A 22940-nucleotide genomic window follows, 5' to 3' on the forward strand; every position below is an offset into this window, starting at 1 on the left:
TGAGCCAGCGGCGACAGGTTCAAACCCCGCTCCAGGTCTTGGATTTCTGCATCTTGAACATGAATCTGCAGACCCCACTGGTCCCAGCTTGTAGTGCTGCATCCTGGGCTGCTGGGCTCAAGGCAGAGCACTGCATGCTGGGATATGCGGTGTCTGAAGATCACCCCTCTATTTTAGATGAGGGTGCTGAGAGCGATCAGCAGGCCTGGCCCTCGACTCCTGGTGGCCCGGGCTGAGCAAGGCTTGGGAACCGCCGCTGCAGAATACTGACGAGACGTACGTCCCTGCTCGAGTTTAAAGAGAGAATTCCCAGAGAGCAACGCCAGCTTCCCAGGGGAGGGGCAGTCGCCCTTCGCGTTCCCTCTCCAGAGGAAGCTGCTCTTCTTATTTACTATTTGTAAAGTCCTCCTACGACAACAGCCGGGCTCTAGTCACAAAACGGACTAGCTGGGATTTGGGGGGTTAATATATTTGGGATGCTTTCCTCCTCCGACAGCGTCTCCTAACACTTCTTTTTGCAAGACAGCCCGTGCTTATAATCACACCACCATCGCTTTTGATTTACGGACGGCAATTCTTTGGCCTTGCTATAAAACAACCTGTGCTAAGCGCATGGACTGGGTGTATCAAGAGAAAAATAAATAAAGGGCAACACATTAACGTGTCCCGCAAAGCCGCGCAGCTACGGTACCCACAGCTCCCACGACAGAAACAAGGCCGCTTGGCCTGGGCCCCGATGCACCTGGCCCTGATCTGCGGGAAGCACCCCGGTGCCTGCCTGCCGGCTCCCCACTGCAGGAGAGCATGCTGGCCAGCAAGTGGGTTATGCAACGAACAGAGAGACGCAAGCTCACTTTCGTAGCCCAGTTCCTTCCTGGAGCAGTCCCTGGAGTTGGTGGGGGAGAGGCCTGTCCAGACCTCAAAGTTGAGCACCTGAGGGCAACAGAGTTATCTGCACCTCCATTTAGGTCTGAGCCACACCTACATAGAAACTCACTGATTACTGCAAGACCTACTGCCGATTAATGAATTCTGCCAATTAGTGATGAAACAAACGAAACGTGGTAACAAAGAGGCAAGGATACGGCCTGGCAAAACAGACTCGGTTCATTTGGTTTTTGTGCATCATTTAGTTTTCCTGATTTATGATAATATGTCAGAGCAGACCAGTAAACTTCCTGGAGTATCGCTTGGAAAAGTAATGAACTCTTAGTAACATGAGACCTCACCACAGAGTGCCCAGGGATTACTTCGTTGCTGGGAAGTGGTTACAGACTGCCGGCTGCTGGGGGTCTGCACACAGAATTAACAGCTTTACGGATTAACAAGGAAGGACTCAAAGAGGTCCTGCTGCAGGATGATTATATCATATTGGATGCTCTGCCGTGGCCTACTATAAACTTAGGACTTTCGTTATGAACCTGCCATTTTCAGAAGCTCAGAACATTCTCAAAAACTTGACTTCTGGGGCTGAAATTTCCATGCTTGGTCTCTCACTAAAATGGTTTTGTTTTGTTTTATAAAGTTTGAGTAGTATTTATTAAGTCATTTCACACAAGTTGTTCCCTGTTTTAATTCAATTTTAAGACACACTTTTCCTCATGCTGAGTTTTGCAATTATAAACCCTCAGCATTGCTAGCCCTGAGGACTGTGCCCTTCCACCATTTTGCAAAGTAAGGTACAAGCATTTAAAGATTCAGTTGTGTGCATACACGCTCGTAATGCTGACAGACCAAGCCCTCATTAGCACTGCAGCTAGCCTCCACAAAGAAGGTTTTCAATGCAGAAAACTTTCTCCGTAGCCAGCTTGCCGTGTGAGAATGAGTTCTGTGCTGACGTCTTTCTACTCCTGCAGAGCCTGGAGGTTTGCAGGAGGAGGGAACCCGAAGCTGCGCATGAGTAATGCTCTTTTGTCCTGGGTGGCGTAGGAGGAGGCATAAGGGCAGCCTCTCCCCTGGGGTGCAGGAGCAGATAGCTCCCTCTCTCCTACAGCTTGAAAGAATCACAGGAGGAGCCTAGCAGATCTGGAATTTTAAACAACAGGGAAATTAAAATACAAAAATGTACGATTATGGGAGTGAGCATTTAAACTCAAGAAGGGAGGAAATGAAGACTGAATGTACAATCTGACCTCGGGCTCCTTGTGTGCATACATTATAAGGGTTTAATTACACAATCACATTCTAGTTCTCAAATAAAACAACACTCTTTATCCCCATACAGCCTCAGATCCACCGTGCAGAATCCTGTCGTTCTGCACAGTGATGTGTGTGAGCCAGAATAACAGAGTTCAGGAAGGTCATTTAAATGAGGAGACAACAGCAAAACATACTTGCATGTCATTTGTACTCTGTTGGCACATCGGATGGTTTACAATTAAATTACAGTATGAACTCTCAGTAGCTACGCATCAGTATCGGTGATGCTCAATACAATACCACCTGGGGTACATACTATTGAATATACTAACGTTCTTAGAAACAAACTTGGGAATGCTGATTTACGGAAAGGATTATTTTACACTTTACTTGGCTTGAAGGTAAATCTATTGCTAACTTTCAAATCTGCAGTGAAAAAGTATAAATTCTGTACACAACAAATTCTTCTAGGAAATGAAGGAAGGGGTTTTACTAGCGAGATTTCCTTTAGGAGACTGTAAAATCTTTCTCAAGGGTGAGAGAGAGACTTGGAACCAAGGAAAGAGGAAGTTAGCTAAGCTTCCAAATAACAGATATAGAAAAAAACAAAATATAAAAAAATATCCCTTGAGATGGATGACACTGCATTGCCCTGATCCACGGGCTGAGTAACTACAATCAGTTAGAAAACGGCACTAGTGTAACTATCTCCAAAGGAAATGTTTTGTTTCAACGTACAATACTTCTGGTGACTACATTATTAACATAACGAATACTTTATAAATAACTCATCATGTACCCCAAAATAGAGAAGAGATGTATACCATGTATTCTTACTGTAAGAATAAAAATATATAGTACAAGATGCTACAGACTTGTACCTAAGGTTGAAACAAAGCAATCGTTATCTGAGAAATAACGCGATCATGACGCGAAAGACTATCACAATGAATGTGCACAACAGGGTTACGGCTGCACACTCAGCCTTAACTTGGCAATTCTTGACTTCAACACAGGAACTGCCAGCCTGGATCAGGCCAGTGTCCTGTCTCTGACACGAGTTGGTACCTGATGCTTCAGAGGCAGGCACAACAAATGTTGCAGTAGGGTGTTATTCTCCCTAACCATGTCGGGGCCAGACCTTGCCAGTTCTAGATTGCCTGACCCTGAAGCAGGAATGTGTACATCAATTCCATGTTGGTTTAATCCTTGCTATTGTAACTGTGTGATCTCATTATCCACCTAACATTCAACCCTTTTCGTAGTTCCTTTTAGCACTTTGAAACTGGCTGCCTTTCAATCTCATTGGCTGCCCCCTCCCCCCCCCCTCTTGTATTTGGAGCAAAGATGAACAGAAGCACTTGCTCTACCTTCTCGAGCCCATCCCTTATCACCTCTTCACAAAAACCAAAAACCTCCCAAACTTTCCACTCCTTATTGTTACATTCGGGTACGTTTTCTAGACATACAGGTATTAAGAATGCCTGCGCACTCCCACACTTCCCTTACTAGTCATGCTATAGATAAATGTTACTCCTGGGGGAAATCTGCATCGCTGCATGGACAGAATTCACGTCCCCCACAGATTTCTTTGCTTCCCCGCAGGAAAATGACTCTCTGACACGGAAGCAAAGGGAACCTGCAAGTGCAGTTACAAACCACTCCCTAGCTGTGCAGGTACATCGTTTCAGGAACCCAGAGCAGCTGACAGAGAGATAAATCACTGCAGGGCTGGGGACACCCCAGCCAGGGGCTCCTACCCTGAGCCAGGATCAGCTGCTAGTCCCGGCTGGGCTGGAGGCAGGGGAGGACAGGACTTCCTCTTCCCCTGCAAGATGTGGCTGGGGCTGTGTCAGGCCCACCCCCAGAAACCTCCCCCAGCTGCAGGAAGCTCAGCATCCTCCCCAGCTTCCTGCTGTCATCACTCCTCAACTGCGGGGGGAGGGGTGACTGTGCTGGGAGCTGCTCCCCCATCCACCCAACCCCCATGCATCTGGACCTCCCATACACAGACACCCCCACCAAGCCTCACCCCATACAGCCAGAACCCCCCTGGCCCTCCATTCCTGAACCCCACTGAACCTCAACCTCTGCATCTGGAGCCCCCACTGCACCCAGACCCCCTGCCTCTGCACCTGCATCCAGACCACCCCCACTGAGCTCCCTGCACTCAAACCCCCACCCTGACGAGCTCCATCCCCCTGCACCCTGCTGAGCCCCCCACACCCAGACCCCTGTGCTGAGCCCCAACCACTTTCACCTGGAAGCCCCTGCAGAGTCCCATCGCCCCTGCACCTGGAACACCCCCCCAACAAACCTCTGTGCATCCAGATCCCCTCCACACCTCGACCTCCCACTGAGCTGCCTGCACTCAGATTGTCACACGCAAAATCCTCTCTCCCCACACCTGGATCCCCCACACACTGAGCCCCTCTGCACTTGGATCCTGCCTGATTGAACCTACCTGCCCCACACGCGTGCTGTGTCAGGGTCTGGGGCAGCCTCACCACTGAGTCTGTGTCCCAGGGGTAGGGTGTGGGGAGGCTGCAGGGTGATTCTCACCTTTGTACAGCCAGCGGCCAGTGCTCCCCACTGCCATGCTGGAGCCCCTGCGTTTATTTATTGACAAATAAAACTTGCAGAATTTTAAAATATTATGCGCAGAATTGTTGATTTTTTGGGTGCAGTATGCCCTGAGGAGTGACACACGACACCCACGGGCACATTCTACAGGTATGAATGTGGATCAACCTACATAACTTGCTCAGGCCTCAGCACTCACAGATAATGTGAAAACCACAAATTCAAGCCAACAACCCATCACAGCACCAGGCCCAGCCTGCATTTTTCCCCTCTGAAGAGTAACGTCTCGTATCCAAGTCTACTGCGGTGTGCAGCCAGGATCTGCACCCAGAGATCTCCCTACAGGAGAGCTGCCAGGAGAAGCGACAGGGACATTTCAGCTATCTAATCCATAGGAAGTTTCAGGCTTGGAAACATATGCTTTCCTGCCTGATACGGATGTGCTGATTACCATCAGCTTATCTTACCAAGATGCCTTGGAGTGCAATCAATACTAAACAAATAAATTATTAATTGCTTCAAGTAATTAAATTTATCAAATCCAAATAAATATAACTGATATTTTATGTCACTGCTTTGCAAGCCCAGGCTCTGAAGGGATGATATTGATCAAGGGAGGGGAGACAGATGTTTCACATGTTAGCAGCTGATGAGGTCTGGGTTTGCATTAATGTCGGGCAAGGAGCAGAGTCAGGACCCTCTGACGGAGAGTAAACAGGCAGCATGCTTGGCCATTTAATTGTGGGTCAGATCAAATATGAAGAATAAACATTTTAAAAGACACGCACACAACCCCCTGCCCCCCGCCCCGATCTTTCATGGGAAGCCTCATTCATCTTGGAGCTGTGGCAAACCCTGCCCCAAAGAAAAAAACCAACCACAGTAAATTGTAACTCATTAATCAGTGCTAAAAAAATGCTCAGCTGGCTAGTAAATATTTAAAAGCCAGCGAGGGTGAATATTTGAATCAATGGGAACTAAAGCTGTGTTCAAAGTTTTCCTTCCTCTATTTCTTTTTTAATTGGCCTGACCGGCAATTTGTCTACAAGATTCTAGTTAGCGGGTAGCAAGTCAGCTTGCTGGCTGGAAGCCTCGCTTGGCGGAAGTGCCCGGCTGTGAACTAAACGAGCGAGCTCGAGTGTCCCTCGGTGCATTCTGCGGCTCTGAGCACTCAGAGAACTCCTTTTCTGCCCAGGGTTCGGCTCTGTCCCCAAAGGAGACAACACTTAATTCTTTCTCTTCCAGCCATCTGGCCCCCGCACACACACACTCAACAAGAGAAGAATAGCACCAACTCAGTCCCCCAGCACATGGGAAAGGGCTGCATGCTCCCACCCTTCCTCCTCTCCCGTGGCCAAGTGCTCTGTTACCGCGGGGGCCGCTGCCGCATGAAATAACAACTCACCGCTCCCAGACAAAACTGTTCTGGGGGAGTTAAGGCTGAGAGAGCAGATAAACCGTTTAGAGTAAAACCCATTACAGAAATGTTGTAATTATCCCCAAACCAAGCACAACAAACCCAGGACATTCAGAGTTAGAGGTTACGCTTGAAAGCAATCCAAACCCACTAAGTTACGACACCCAAACCACCTTAACTCTGCCCTGCAGCGACACCACGTAATAACCATATGGTCAGGGTTAAGGCTTGTTAGTGCTTTGGGGCCGGAAAAGAGTCCAAGGATTTTTAAAGGCACATTCTATTTTTCTTCTCTTTTCTCTCATAGAATCGCACCCCTCACCCCCCGTTTCCTTCCCTCCCGTCTCCCCACTTCTCCCTGCACACGCACCCACCCAGGCCTCGTTTCCTCTGCAGCCTAAAATCCCCCTCCGAGGAACTCACAACAAATCACCCTCTTTCAAAATGCCCACCATCTCCAGCTGTTCTCAATGGGACTGATGCTACAGGCTGCCCTCAGTTAGGACACCCTCTTTAACACGGCCACTGACTCCACGCTGCCTTCACGGAGACGCCAGGAAGCAGCAAGGAACTCTGTGAGGAGCAGGTGACAGGAGGCCATTAGGGGCTTGCAGCCATTGTGAATGAAGGCAGCTTGTGGGATTTCCTGACGACTATTCCTCAGCCTCTGCAGAAGGAGAAACGATCAGCTATGAAGAATAATGGCAATAAGTGACCACTGATCCTAAAACAAATGTCTTTATGTGCAAGCGATGCACAAGATTTCCGCGAGCTTCAACTAGATGGGAAGTTTGAAAAGTCTGTGTCATTCTATTATTACGACCACTAAAGACAAATCAAATCCAACACTGGAGACTAATGTTCTTCAAGGGCCAGGTTAACAATAATTTTAAGTAACTAAACAATTAGTTTCAATTAACAGATGAATTCGAAGCATTCCATTCTATAGCCAAAGAGGAAGAGCTGTCATTTTGAGGAGGATCAGGGGCATTTTTCATACAAAACAAAGAAGTTGAATCCCTGCACTGAGTGAAAAATTCAACTTAGCCTCAACTGTGGAGTAGCAACTGGTGCCTAATAAAACATAACATAAAAGAGACATCTGACTGCAAACCACAATGCCCGGGTGTGAAACAGCTCTTCTCACAGAACCCTGTAGGAGCAGACAGGCTGACCAAGCAAGAGGCCCAGGGGCAAATCCCTCACACCCAGCCGTGACAGTAAATACTGGAGACGCCACCCCTCACACCAGAGCGGTTGCTTCCCTTTGTCATTTTCGTGCTGTGGGGTGTGCCCGGGGCCTGGCTGAGAGTGGTGCACCGAGCAGATCAGCAGAATGTGCAGTTCTATGTTCATGCTGCTTGGCACTGCTACAGCGCCGCACAGGTTCAAAAGCACCACACGCACTTCAGCTCGTGACTCCTCAGCCCTCCCAAGGGGGGAGGGGGTTGGGAGTCTCTTAGGCCCATTTTACACATGGGAAAACTCAACCAAAGAGGTTCAAGTGGGTGGGCGAAGGCAGCAAAAGGAGCCCGTTTCAGAGCTGGACTCAGGACTCAGAAATTCCCAACTCCCACGTTCCGCCCATTCCCCTAGACTGCGCTGCCCACCCAGAGCCCACAGCACTCCCATCCAGCTATTTGGCCAGAAGGAAGCTGCTGGCTCTGCCAGATGGTTCTGTCACCGACATCTTGTTGCTCAGCTTTGCTTCCAGTTAAAAAAAAAAAAAAAATCCAGCCACCCCTTATTAGTTTTCAAAATCCAGCTCAATCTCCGTAAATGGCTCTATTTATCTTAGTGCCGGAGAACGCATCTGCCGTGACTCCATGAATCTTCACACGTGTATCGCCGCCCCAGAGCCCACGTACCAGAGCCTGTGCCCACCCGACCGCATTGCAAAGCTGAGGGCAGTGGCAGCTCCTCAAGAAATGGGATTGCCACAGCCTGCACTCCTCAGCAGCCTGCCTGAGCAAGGCCACAGCTAACACACACGCAGCCCATGGGCCCAGCCGGCAGGATTCCCCAGAGACTGCTCTCTGCTTCCCACTGCATTTTGTGCAGGGGCTGAACATCTCCTCACATCAACGGAGCATCCCCTGAAACAGACCAGACAAAATATCTGCTTGCCCACCATCACCATGACAACAATAAAGTAACTAAGGGTGCTTTTTACTTGCCTATGCAAAAAGATGCTCTTTTCCCAGCAAATGGGATTTTGTAAGGCTGATATCGAGGTCCCTGAGAACAGTCAGTCACACAGGTGGGTTACCTGGATCAATACTCCCCCGCCTCTTGCTAGGAGACAGATGTCGTCTCTTGCACACAAAACAACGTGAGGGTTTATTACTTGTTCACCCTGCGGTGAAAACAGGCACCTGGGGCTTTTCAAACCAATATTTAGTGAAATTAAAAAAATGTACCTGTGACGGACCAATGTGTGCAAGTCACAATGGGAGAATCTGCCCTTAAAGCCACCTTACAACAATCCATTAACATCTACACTCTAGGAGGCTCATTACATCCGGCTGCAAGCTCCCCTTGGCTTTGCTGGGTGGGTCTGACTGCTCAGGTGATGACTCCCAGTCACAGGTGTTCGCATACAAGAGGGCATTTGACTTTATAATGCAAAGCAGAGCAGGCCTAGCGCTCCAGCACAGCCAGCGGGCCTGGCTACAGCCCACACTGCTGCTGGAGACCAGACTCTGCTTACTTTAGAGGCAGGATCTTGATTTTCCACAGCTGTAAAAGGAGACAAGGAGAAAGATATGAACAGCGGCCCCAAAGGGCCAGGGCAGCAGCCTACCCTCTGGCTCCGCAGTGTGACACCTGCAGATTTGAAGTCAGGAAACTTGATGCCAGCAGTCTCCGGAACAGCCTGAAAGAGATTGAGACAGGATGTGTTGATGGAGGAAATGCACAGGGTGACACAGAGGCTGTCTGAAGGGGAAACACCAGTTCCTGACACACAGCCACCTGCCAGAGCTAAGGGAAAGGAAAAGCCCAAGCAAACCCCATAGAAACCACTGAGGAAAATACTCAGCTCCAAGACATCTTTGGAAAAAACAAGGCCACCTTTGGGCAATGCTTTCCACTGAGTCAGCTGGCCACCACAGGAGGGCGTGAACCCCAACCAACACATCTCCGATGGGTGAATGTGGCCACATTACCTTGGTCTAATTTAAGGCCCAGCTCAGCAGCTGAAGGCACTCAGCACTCACAGGATCTGGCCTTTCCACTGCGAGCCCTATGGGGCAAGAGCCAGGCAGTCTATGATTTGTACAGCTCCGAGCACCTTCATGTGGCTCTCTCTATAATATGGACTGTTCTCCTTGATTGAGGCCTGCATTTGACCATGTATTCAGTCATTCATTCGCAGCTCTCCCTTTCCCTCCTCACGCTCTGACCACAGCTTGCCTCCCTGTATTGCTTGGATGCTGCTCACTGGCGAGCAGGGCACCTGATTCGGCAGGAGAGGTTTGGTTGGGGGTGTTTTTTAAAGTGCAACCCTGCAGAATGCTGTGCGACTGATCAGAGCATTGGGTGAACAGACTTTTTAAATGACAGCTACACCAACCTGAAGATACTAGTGGGAATAAAATACCTGCAAGATCTTTTCATGTTGGGCTTTCACCCTTTCTGCCCAGGTAACAAGCTCCGGAGCTGTATTCTACTTCCCTTCAATTCCCCCTGGAGAAATCTCTCCTCTCTCCCCTGAAAGTCACCAGGGTATTGAGTCACTTCCACAGACAGCAGCTACATTTCTATGCTGGAGGCAACTGCATTTCACTAGCAGGTGCATGATCCCCAGACATACAATCTGCAAGGCCCTCTGGAGCGAACAAGTGCGACACAACCCTAAGGGACCCACTAAGGCTCGATGGGAGATACACCTGTAGGATATGATCTGATAGTTTCTGTGCTCTCCCTGTCAACCGTCTCTCTCTGCGGCTCCCCCAGAGGAAAAGCCATCTCGAAGTCCTGGCTGCTTCAGCCACACAATCAGTCACGCTGCTGTCTAATGTCATTTCTCAGAGGCTCTCCGGTTTGCTGTTCCTATTGTTCCCGGAGTGAGACTACAAGAACAGCGACTCAACTCCCCGGGTTTCCTGCTAACAGTCACCACCTGAGTCAGAACTCTGCCACGTGCTGTACAAAGCATCTCACCTCTTGGCCCTGCCTGGCCAGCCCAGCACTGTGCTGCACAGACAACGGGCAGCCAGGCAGTACCGGCACTCACAGCTAGCCCGGAGCAGGGACTATTTGACCCAAGACCTGGGTGACACAGGCCAAATAATCAATCCCTAAAGGCCCCAGGCACTGTCATTTCTAAATACAGGGGTGGCCAAATAAACCCATCAAGTTGTACCAGCCACTTTAATCTCTGGTAGGTGCAGCCTACAGCATCGGTTCTGGTAGGAACACAGTGTGGGGGGACCTGTAGTTTCCAGAACACACACAAGACAACGTGCCCTGCTCCATTTCACACAGCACGGCCCTCAGCCAGGCCCCCTGGGGCAGCGGGGAGAAAACCAGGGCTCTTGCTCAGCCGAGTCAGCTCTGACTGCGCTGAATGCAGAAGCAATTAAAGGGGTTCTCCTGCCTCGCACGCCTGTACAAGCTGTAAACGCTTCAACCTCAATTGACTCTTTGGTAAATGATTTTCCTTTGTTGGAATGATGCTGATGCAGCTCTCGATTCAAATTCTTAGTTAAAATGCAATTTTTGTTAACGTTTCCCTGCTAGAGTTGGTAATTGACTCCTAATGGACTCTGTCATGGTTGAAATGACGCTCATGTAACAACAGAAACCGCCTCCCTGCCTGCCCTGCCGCACGTACCTGGGGACGTACATGCAGCCAGCCGCCAGCCCACAGCCGCCACTCGGGGACGCAGACCAAACCAACTGGGAGCTTTAAACACCAGCCCTGTTGTGCTCCCACCACTTCTGGGTTCTCGCCCCTAGAACGCAGGATGCTCAGACAGTGGGCGGCTGTGCTCTGCCAGCCAAGGGAAGCTCACACCACAGTGCCCTGGCTTTTTGGGTCACTTTATTCATGGCCCAGAGACCCCTTTTGGAAGGTGCCTGGTGAGTAGCTGGGCAAGCACCATGAAGCAACAACAGCCAGCAGTGCCCTTCTCCTCCCTCCACCCACCCTGCTTCAGCTAGATGAGAACAGTCCTGGCTGCGGACAGCAGCACAACGTGCCCACTGCTCAAAATGCAGTGGAGCACCAATTCCCAGCGATCGGGTGGCTCGGCTAGCTGGCACCATCCATTCAGTGCGATTTCATAGTTCAAATAACCCCTGGCACTTCACAACCATGAAACTGAGTCAGCGTCAGGGCCCCTCCTGGGAGGAGAGTAAGGAGCATCACCCCCATCTTACCTGGGGAAACTAAGGCACAAAGAGGGGGAGCCAACTGCCCAAAGCCACAGAGCGGGTCAATGGCAGAGCTGGACTGAAACCCACAAATCTGGGCTCCCTAGTTTCTAGACCACAGTGCTACCGAAAACATACCCATCTTTGGGTCCAGAGAGCAGCCTCCCCTGCCCCAGCTGAAGCCCACACCTGGCACTGGCAGGACGGGACCGGTCCTGGGAAGAGAACTCAGGGAATAAATGTTACCCAGGGACAGCAAAGACAAGAAATGTTTACAGGCTTCTCTGTCTCTTTCTTCTGGGGCAGCTTCTTCTTGGGAGCCTTGCGCTCCGCTCGCCTCTGCTCGGTGGTGGTGTCGGCAGCGGTGATGAGTTTCTGCAGGTCTTGGGTTCTCTTCTCTCTCTCTTTCTTCCTGGCTTCAATTTTCCGCAGCTCCTGGATCAGATACTCCTCTTCTGCCACCTGCCGGCCAGAGCGAGGAAAGGCAGTGAGCGCAGCCCAGGCGGCAAAGCAAGGCAAGGGGGCCACCTACCGACCACAGCTCTGTGCCCACGCCAGCCCTGCACTGCACCCAGGTCGTAGCTTCCTTGCCTCCCCCAGCCCAGGGACCCAACACTGCAATTCCGGCAGGCGGCTGCTAGATCCCACCCTGGGCCCAAGTTACTGCCCGGACAAACCCGATCCCTTGGTTTTGCCTTGAGGAAGAGAACTCGGTGACACACGTTCTATAGGGCTCCTTGGCCAAACATGGGGACAAACGTACTGCGGGGGCAGCACCCTGCATCACCCCAATGACTCCTGCTACCTGCACTGATGGGTGACAGATCCAAAGCCCGGGGGCCACGGGAGACTAGCAGCACAGCAGGACTGGGATAAACCGAGGGGCAGGAAGTCGGGTGATTAACTGGAGGGGATTGCGCTCTCTCCCCAGCTCCCTGGGAACACGGAAGAGCCGTCCTGGCAGCATTGGGACCGCCTGCCCCTAGCTACCATTCATTAGCCAAAGAGGAAGATCGGAGCCTCATGTGCAACATTACAGCCCGCAGTGTACACCAGCAGGACTGGCCCTCCGACCAAAGAACCCGGGACTCAGCGCTCCTGCCTGCTGCCGTCACGGCTAGGTACTGCCCGCGCTCCCCAGAAGTCTGAGGCAGCTGGGGGGAAGCCTGGCACACGCACCCCCTGGAGAGAGTTCAGAGGCTGCCAGGGATCTCACTACATTTCACCCCTTAGTCCCAAGAAAACAAGGCCCAGGCCATGACCTGTGCTAAAGGCTGGAACCCCGCGCTGGGGTTAGAGCAGCCACTCTCAATTGGTGAGCCCCAAAGAAGCTGCTGCTAGAGATCATAACCCTGCTTCTCTCCCTGCTCCCCAACCTTCTGCCAAATCCTGGTCTCACTGTGCTCGGCCGGTCTGGGGCAGCCACCTGGTACTCGTCAGACACACAAACTGTAAGCCCCGGAGGGCTTTGTGCTGTGTTTGTGCTGCACCTAGCACAACGGGACCCTGGGCCATGGCTGGGGCCTGCAGGTGCTACAGTAATACAGATAAGTGCTAATCCTACAGGGCTGCGCTGGGGAAGTACGATTGTGAGATGCAGCAGGGAGCGGGGTGGATTGACCTGGAACTGTCTGCATGGGGGATGGGAGAGCAGGGGGGGACTTTAGGTGAGGGACGGTACCTGAGCCAGGAAGAGCGGTGGGTGAGTCAAGCAAAGGGAGAGGGGGAGATCCTGCTGGAGGGGTTTTGGTTTCAGTCTGGGGCTGGCTGGGAAGAGGAAGGGAACCCCAAGTCTGGGGTCTAAGATCCTTGCCCCCAGAGGGACCCAGCTGAGGGGTCCTGGTTGTACCTACACGCTCTGCTTGGGACTGTGTTCCTGTCGGCTAATAACCCTTCTGTGTTACTGGCCGGCTGAGAGTCCCGGGGAATCGCAGGAAGTGGGGGTGCAGGGCCCTGACTCTCCCACACTCCGTGACAGATTGACAGTGGAGACAGTCTGGGCAGGGGAGGCCCGGCTGCCTTCCCGCACTCCCGCTGAGTTACCTGCTCTGGAGTCCTGTTGTACAGCCTCTCCAGCTGCTCCTTCCTACGTCTCTCGTGGCCGGCATCAAAGACGGGGATTTTCAGGTCGGTGCCCGGAGCCGCCCGGACGTTGGCCAGCTTGGCGCAGATGTGGTAGTACCGTTCCTTCAGGTCCTCCACTGACCTTTTCTGTGGAATACCCCGCAAAACGGACAACGTTACCAGAGGGCTGAAGGAAACCTGGCTCCCAGCCCTTGGGGGAAGGAGACCACGCCTCCAGAGGCAAGGCTAGGGAGAAGGAATGGCAGAGAGTGGAGAGGCCTGTCCCTCCTGACTGGCCCAGTTTCTGGGAGGGTCTGCGCAGATTCCCACCCGCTGCTCTGAGCACCCTTCACTACATGCCTGCCACTGCTATGTCTCAGGGTTACAGAAAAGGACTGGAAGTGAAGAGACCTGGGTTCCAGCCTTGACAGTCACTGACTCATGGTATGACTGGGAGAGCGCCTGTACCATGCCTCAGTTTCCCTATCTCTAACATGAGACGAGGATACTGTCCCTCCTTTATAACGTGCTTTCAGACCCTCCAGGTAGGTGCTATGGCCCTATGTCGCCAGTGTTATCCCTGTCACGCTGCTGTTTCTCTCTCCTGCCGACACAAGAGGGACCCAAAGCTTCCTCCTGGCGGCCCACACGAGAAAGCTGTTCTCAGACAATGGGGCCTGGTGTCTGAGCTCCCAGCCACAGGCCTGGATTTCACACTGAGCACGTGACAAATGCCCTGGGGCCCCGTGACAACGAGTGCTAGTGATTCACCCTCTGCGCTGCACTGTACCGAATGAGGTCTGAACGGAACATACCACAGGGGTGCAAGATGCACCGGTTCCCCTGGGTTCCCCTGCCTGGCTGGAACCAGGGCAAGGAGAGCCCGGGCTGCCTCAACCACCCTTTGTGCTTTGTTACAAAGCGAATACTCTGTCCTGCTACCGCGCCCCTCCGCAGAGCATCTCCCAGGCTGTTACAAGCTCCAGACCCAGGCAGTGACTCCGTTCCCCCAGAACGCTCCCTACCCCACAGGGAAACGGGCTGGGCTGGCAGGCAGTGGAGAGGGCTAAGAGTCAGGGCACCGGGGTTCTAGTCTCAGCTCGGTGACTTGCTCCTTCTTCACAGGCCTGACAAAGACTCGGGCAAGGTCACGGCACAAGTCAGCAGCAATCGCCGGAGAAGACCCAGGATGCTGGTCATTCACGGAACACTAGACGAGCTTCCCGCCCAGAGGTGACACTCGAACCCAGGAGCCCTGACCTCCAGGCCTCTGCACTCCCCACTAGCTCAGCCTGCCTCTCTTTCAGTGCCTGGTGAGTTGTTTTCCTCGCAGGGACAATTTTCTCAAGGGATTCTGACTTCCCAATAAAATGCAACAGGGAACTGACGTGAGTTGTGGCGGATTTAATTATACACAAAACGAGCAGTAATACTCTGTGCTGGAAATTCAATATTCCTCCCTGCCAATAATTCATTCTTTTCCCCTAATTAAGTTGATACAAAGGGTAATTTGCTCCTCCCGGCTGCACGTTCCCGGCGCTCACCTTGAACTGCTGGTGGTCGTAGCGGTCATGGATCACCACGAAGCGCAGGTCGAACCTGCGGGAGAGGTCGAAGAGGTGATCCGTCTCCGCCTTGGTCCAGGCGTCGTCATGCAGGTACAGCTGATACTCCTGCTCCGAGTACACAGGAACCTGCACCGTCTGCACAGGGAGCGAGAGGGGAGGTGGCTCACTCGTCGGGATGAAGGCTTCATCACAACACATGGTAACACAACGGGGTGAGAGTACAGCCTGCGTCCTGGGGAAAGGGCTGCTTCCTTAACCCCCACCCCCTACACGCCCACCCCCCGAGTCCAGATGGTAACTTCTCACCTTCACAAAAATACCCCCCAACACATTTTAATAGGCCCCTGAGCAGCACACTCACCCCTGGAAGCCCAGATCCCCTGTCAAGCCCCAGGCCAAGCATACAGAGTGTCTGTCCCAGCTCCAGACACCTCGGAGCAGCATCTCGGAGGGGCAGCCCCTTCTGTTCACGGGTGAGGGGTCTGCCTGGTACAGGGAGGCAGCCTGTCAGCTGGCCGTGCACTGGGCAAACCTCACTGCACTCAGGAAGCATGGACATCAGGGCGAGAGCACTGCCTCAGACGGCTCACGGGACACCCAGACAGTGGGATCGTTTACGTGAGTCTAAAGGATACAGGGGCTGGGAATGGGTCAGCACTACCAATCCGAACCAGGCTGGGGAACGGAGGAGAAGAGATTGGCTGGCTCACCAATTTCGGAATGGGCCCCAGAGCCTCTCATCTCAAAGGTCAGCTGTTGGTACCCAGAGGTCACCTTGTGAATCGGCTCGACAGCCCTGCCAACGGCTGCCCAATCACTAAACCCTTTCCAAATGTGGATGGCCAACGGGCAGGGCGCCAATGTAGGAGATGCGGGTTCAAGTCCCTGCTCTGCCAGACTTCCCATGTGACCCTGGGCCAGTCACTCGGGCTGTCCATGCCTCAGTGCCCCGTCTGCTGCCCTGTCTCCCGGCGGTGCTGAGAGAAGAAATACATTTAAGACTGTGAGGTGCCCAAATATTATGGGAATGGGGCCACAGAAGTACCCCAGTCCTGCAGAAAGGTGCTGGCAAGGCAGAGCTGACAGCCCCTGGACCCTTCCTCACATTTCCCTGACCTCCTTTTCTTTTGGCTTTAGACCTGGGAGAGGCACAGAGACCGCCCAGGTCTTGATGACTGGTGGCCATCCCGGCACAGGTGTCCATGTGCTGATCTGATATTTGTTAGCAGTCCCAACACCCGTGACCGTACGGGGACGCTGGTGTGCTGCCCATGGCATGCCCTGCCAGACTTGTGCTCCAGTAGATCATGTGTGCCTCCCAGAGAGGTCCAAGAGGATGATCCTTTCCCCAGGAGCTCTCTCACCTGGCGTCCTTCACGCCTTTTCAGAGGAGGCAGGGAGAAGGCCTGGGCTGTAGCACAGAAACAGGCTGACAACGCTCCGCTCTCAGCTCTCAAAGGCCCAGACAGTGCAGTGTCTGTCAAGTGCTGGCCTTGGATGAGCGCTGGATGGCTGGCAGAGTGGACAGGACTGAAATGAGATGGGAACGGCCCCTCCAGACGGCAGACGTTGTATCCACTCCGTCAATTCCGGGGGTTGTATCTGCCCTCAGAACAAGGAGCACAAGCTTGGAGCCCTGCTGGATTTTTGGCTCCTCCTGGAGTTCCAATCAGTAGAAGCTGCGAACAAGGCTCTCTCTCCTCACTGCATGGCAAGAAGATTGTGACATGGACATTACTCAGGTCTTGGTCACTTCCAGACCCAGAAACCACTAGGGCTACTGCTCCTCTGGAACACCCTCCACTTCTGGTCACCTGTCTCAACAGAGAGACAGCGAAAGGAGACGGGGTTCAGAGGCGGGCAGCAAGAATGAGTAGATGAAAAGGCTACGAACGATTAGCTCAGAGAGGAGACGAATGAGAACATAAGAATGGGCACACTAGGTCAGACCAATGGTCCATCTAGCCCAGTTTCCTGTCTCTCTGACAGTGACCAGTACCACGATTTCAGGGGAAGCACATAGAACAGAGCAGTTCCCAGCTTCTGGCAGTCAAAGGTTCAGGGTCCCCAGAGCATGGGGTTGCATCCCTGACCATCTTGGCTAATGCCCACTGATGGAACCTCCGTGAATTTATCTAGTTCTTTTTTGAATCCAGGTATACTTCTGACTATCACAACATCCCATAGCAACGAGTTCCACAGATTAATTGTGTGATGTGAAATAGTACTTCTTGTTTGTACTAAACCTGCTCCCTATTAATTTCATTGGGTATCCCCTGGTTTTTGTATTGCGAGAAAGGGTAAATGACACTTCTCTATCCACTTTTTCCACACCAGTCATGATTTTATAGACAACTATCACATCCCCCCTTTGCTGTCTTCTTTTCTAAATGAACAGCCCTAATCCCTTTAGTCTCTCCTCACATGGAAGCCATTCCACACCCTTGATCATCTTTGTTGCCTTTCTCTGAAACTTTTCCAGTTCCACCATATCCTTTTTCAGATGGTGCAACCAGTACTAGACACAGTATTCAAGGTATGAGCGTTCCATGGATTTATATCATGGTACTGTACTATGATTTTTTGTGTTTTATTTTCTATCCCTTTCCTAATCTTCTGTTAGCCTTCTTGACCGCTGCTGTGCATTGAGAGGAAGTTTTCAGAGAACTATCCGCAGTGACTCCAAGACCGGCTCTGGGATCGGCTCTGTTCAATATCTTCATCAAGGACTTAGATATTGGCATAGAAAGTACGCTTATTAAGTTTGCAGATGATACCAAACTGGGAGGGATTGCAACTGCTTTGGAGGATCGGGTCATATTTCAAAATGATCTAGACAAATTGGAGAAATGGTCTGAGGTAAACCGGATGAAGTTTAATAAAGACAAATCCACTTAGGAAGGAACAATCAGTTTCACACATACATAATGGGAAGAGACTGTCTAGGAAGGACTACGGCAGAAAGGGATCTAGGGGTTATAGTGGACCACAAGCTAAATGAGAGTCAACAGTGTGATGCTGTTGCAAAAAAAGCAAACATGATTCTGGGATGCATTCACAGGTGTGTTGTGAGCAAGACACGAGAAGTCATTCTTCTGCTCTACTCTGCGCTGGTTAGGCCTCGGCTGGAGTATTGTGTCCAGTTCTGGGCACCGCATTTCAAGAAAGATGTGGAGAAACTGGAGAGGGTCCAGAGAAGAGCAACAAGAATGATTAAAGGTCTAGAGAACATGACCTATGGAGGAGGCTGAAAGAATTGGGTTTGTTTAGTTTGGAAAAGAAAAGACTGAGAGGGGACATGAGAGCAGTTTTCAGGTATCTCAAAGGGTGCCATCAGGAGGAGGGAGAAAACTTGTTCACCTTAGCCTCTAAGGACAGAACAAGAAGCAATGGGCTTAAACTGCAGCAAGGGAGGTTTAGGTTGGACATTAGGAAAAAGTTCCTATCTGTCAGGGTGGTTAAACACTGCAATAAACTGCCTAAGGAGGTGGCGGAATCTCCATCTCTGGGGATATTTAAGAGTAGGTTAGATAAATGTCTGTCAGGGATTGTCTAGATAGTATTTGGTCCTGCCATGAGGGCAGGGGACTGGACTCAATGACCTCTCAAGGTCCCTTCCAGCCCTAGAGTCTATTAATCTCTTTCTTGAGAGGTAACAGCTAATTTAGAACCATCATTTTACATGTATAGTTGGGACGACGTTTTCCAATGGGCATCACTTTGCACTTATCAGTGTTGAATTTTATCTGCCGTTTTGTTGCCCTGTCCTCCAGTTTTATGAGCTCTTGAATAATTTTGTATCATCTGCAAATTTCACCACTTCACTGTTCATTCCCTGACGCCCTCTCACAATGCAAGAATGAGGAGACACTCAAATAAAGGGAAAGGCAGAAAATTTCAAATGGAAAAAAGGAAAAGCTTGTTTACCAAACAAATGAACCAACCTGTGAAACCCACCTCCACCAGCTCTCACTGATAAGAGCCTAGCAGGATCCTAAGACCCATTAAAGACCCATACATGGGTACTGAGAGCGGCCAGTCACCTTAGCTCAGATAGAAGGCAGGGAGGGAAACCCTTGTGTTTCATGGCATAAGCTGACCACTAAACGGCAGGAAGCAGGACAAAACTTCCCTGTGGGGCAGGGACTGTCACGACGCGTTTTGCCCAGCACTCAGCACCATCGGGCCCTGACTGGGTTGGCCTCTCGGTGCCGCTACAGTATAAATGATAAATAATCAAAAGAACAACAGCAGCCTATTCTATAAATCTCCCACTGCCGGGTTTTTAACTCCGAAGTGTCTGGCACCGGCCGCTGTTGGAGGAGGACACTGGGCCGGATGGACCCTGGTCTGATCCAGTCTGGCAGTTCCCAGGCCATGCAGCTGCCTGGCTCCTTAGGGGGGTTTTTGCATGGAGCTCAGAAGGCTGACATGAAATCGAGCAGGGGGGAGCACTGAGACAGGAGAGGGGTCTGGAAGCAAGTGGGGAGGGAGAACCTGGTGGGAGGGAGGGAGAGAGATCAAACGAGGGCCCAAGCGGGAGGAACTGCGACTGAGACTGTGATGAAAAGACTTTAAGGGGAAGAGAGACAGGAAAAGGGGTCAACCTTGGGGAGGAAATGGGCAAAGGAGTCTGCACCCACTAGAGCACACTCCCCTCCAGAGCCTGGAATGGAACCCAACAATCCTGAGTCTCGCCAGTCCTCTGCCCTCAGCAATATCTGTGCAACCCAGTGGCAAAGGGTTTTATCCCCCTCTAATGCTGGGCCAGGTAGCAGTAGTAGGTTGCCATCCTCTATCAGTTACTCTCTTAGCTCCAGTGGCAGAGGTGTGTGTGGAGGGTCTAAAGATTCCAACCTGCTGCTGACCGGTGTGGGGGTCAATATGATGCCAGGTCACGAAATTTGTTTCTTCAGTTTGATTTTAAAATCTAGGAAATTACACACACAAAAACGGCATTAAAAGAATATTATGAAAGCTGCAAAGTCCAGCCCTCCAAAGTTAGGAAACGCCAGAGTTCAGGTTGCCTCTTGTGCACATGCAGGATTTAGTCTTTAACTACACGGTCACATATTATCTTTCTACAGGACCCTGCCTCGTTTGGCACAGGCTGGCCCTGCCCTGGGGACGAATCAGGCCTGTGCAGTGAAGGAGGCTGTTGTCTGTAGGACCCGGTCTCGCTTGTTGCAGGAAGAGAAAGGATGGTCTCGTGGTTAAAGGAGCTGAATGCTGCCCTGGGGAAACCAGATTCTATCCCTGCCCCTGACACAGAGTTCCTGTGTGACGCCGGGCAAGTCACTTAACCCAAACTTTTCACAGGGGTTCCTGTGTGTTCCTCATTTCTGGTGCCTGACTTGAGATTCTGGGGTCTGATTTGCAGAGATGCTAAGCACCCAGCTGCAGCTGGTCAGTGGGAGCTGTGTTTGAACATATAAAGCGCTGTATAATGTTAAATACTCTGAAAAATCAGGTCCAAGCTGTCTCACATTGGGCACCCAGAATTAGCAAATACTTTTAGATTTTAACCTCTCTGTGCCTCAGTTTCCCAACTGTAAAATGGGGAAAACAACACCCCATCCCCTCAGAGGGTGTTGTGAAAATAAACTCATTCACGTCTCTGAAATACTGAGATACTCTAGTAATGCGCACCACAGCAAAGCCCAAGAGGAAATTAGTCATTCCGTCTTCAGAGCAGGGTTTGAATAGTGTGCTGTGAGTAAAGCATGGGGCAACACAATGGACAGCTGCTCAGGAAGTGAGCCTCATCCACCCTGACGAGCGCTGAACGAGGGCAGGGTCCTATGGAAAAAAATAGTATGTGATCGTGTCACTAATGACTATCATAACCACATGAGCAAGGGGGCGGAATTAAGGTTGCATTCTGGTATTTCCTAGCTCTTCAGTGCTTAACTTTGCACCTTAATAATGTGCTTTTAACACTTTTCTTGTGGGTTTTAGTGTTTTTATTGAAATATACGTAATCACTGAAACACAGAAGACAGCAGCTATTTATAACAAAGCACAGCAGCATTTCAAATTAGACCGTTTGTGACTAACACCAGCTACGCACTCTAGGACAGGAAGCAAAGTATACGGCACTTAGTGCTCCGCGTTTTCAGTTTTTACCGATTTTCACGGATAAATTAATACGTTGTTTTTAATTAATGGCGTTCAATTTTTACTGATTTACACCCATTTATCAATTCACTCCATTTTTTTGGATTTTTGATTTAGTCCAAAGTGGAGCACAGGATCTGGTTCAAGAGGTGAATATAGCTGGACCGTTTGATAATAGTGACCATAATATACTTAAATGTAACATCCCTGTGGTGGGGAAAACCCCACAGTGGCCCAGCACAGTAGCATTCAATTTCAGAAAAGGGAACTACACAAAAATGCGGAGGTTAGTTAAACAAAAACTAAATGGTACAGAGCCAAAAATGAAATCCCTGCAAGCTGCATGGAAACTTTTTAAAGACACCATAATAGAGGCTCAACATAAATGTATACCCCAAATTAAAAAACATAGTAAGAGAACCAAAAAAGTGCCACCCTGGCTAAACAACAACGTAAGAGAACCAGTGAGAGACAAAAAGGCATCCTTTAAAAAGTGCAAGTTAAATCCTAGTGAGGAAAATAGAAAGGAGCATAAACGTTGACAAATTAAGTGTAAAAATATAATTAGGACGTCCAAAAGAGAATGTGAAGAACAGCTAGCCAAAGACTCAAAAAGTAATGGCAAAAAAAAATGTAAGTGCATCAGAAGCAGGAAGCCTGCTGAACAACCAGTGGGGCCACTGGACTATTGAGATGCTAAAGCAGCACTCAAGGACGATAAGGCCATTGCGGAGAAACAAAATGAATTCTTTGCATCGGTCTTCACGGCTGAGGATGTGAGGGAGATTCACAAACCTGAACCATTCTTTTTAGATGACAAATCTGAGGAACTGTCACAGATTGAGGTGTCATTAGAGGTGGTTTTGGAACAAATCGATAAATTAAACAGTAATAAGTCACCAGGGCCAGATGGTATCACCCAAGAGTTCTGAAGGGACTCAAATGTGAAATTGCAGAACTACTAACTGTAGTCTGTAACCTATCATTTAAACAGCTTCTGTACCAAATGACTGGAGAATAGCTAATGTGATGTCAAATTTTAAAAAGGGCTCCAGAGCTGATTCCAGCAATTACAGGCCGGTAAGTCTGACATCAATACCAGGCAAACTGGTTGAAACTATAGTAAAGAACAAAACTGTCAGACACAGAGATGAACATAATTTGTTGGGGAAGAGTCAACATGGTTGTTATAAAGGGAAATCATGCCTCGCCAATCTACTCGAATTCTTTGAGAGGGTCAACAAGCATGTGGACAAGGGGGATCCAGTGGATATAACGTACTTAGACTTTCAAAAAGCCTTTGACAAGGCCCCTCAGCAAAGGCTCTTAAGCAAGCTAAGCTGTCATGGGATAAGAGGGAAGGTTCTCTCATGGATCGGTAACTGGTTAAAAGATAGGAAACAAAGGGCCGGAATAAATGGTCAGTTCTCAGAATGGAGAGAGGTAAATAGTGGTGTCCCCCAGAGATCTGTACTGGGCCCAGTCCTGTTCAACATATTCATAAATGATCTGGAAAAGGGGGTAAACAGTGAGGTGGCAAAATTTGCAAATGATACAAAACTACTCAAGACAGTTAAGTCCCAGGCAGACTGGGAAGAGCTACTAAACTGGGTGACTGGGCAACAAAATGGCAGATGAAATTCACTGTTGATAAATGCAAAGTGATGCACATT

The 22940-nt window shown here is 50.4% G+C and overlaps 1 protein-coding gene across 4 annotated transcripts in view; it reads right to left on the reverse strand.

The window, feature by feature from the left end:
* The window catches only part of DMAP1 (DNA methyltransferase 1 associated protein 1), a 51686-nt gene that overhangs the window by 11807 nt on the left and 16939 nt on the right, over positions 1-22940 (reverse strand). For all 4 annotated transcript variants that reach the window (XM_039484595.1, XM_039484596.1, XM_039484597.1 and 1 more), the window contains 4 exons: positions 15127-15285; positions 13562-13729; positions 11795-11980; positions 8943-9014 (listed from right to left, as the gene is read on the reverse strand). In XM_039484595.1, the coding sequence (XP_039340529.1) occupies positions 8943-9014; positions 11795-11980; positions 13562-13729; positions 15127-15285 (585 nt within the window). The remainder of the gene's footprint in view (positions 1-8942; positions 9015-11794; positions 11981-13561; positions 13730-15126; positions 15286-22940) is intronic.

Source organism: Mauremys reevesii, linkage group 8 (assembly GCF_016161935.1).
Source record: "Mauremys reevesii isolate NIE-2019 linkage group 8, ASM1616193v1, whole genome shotgun sequence".
NCBI lineage: Eukaryota > Metazoa > Chordata > Testudines > Geoemydidae > Mauremys > Mauremys reevesii.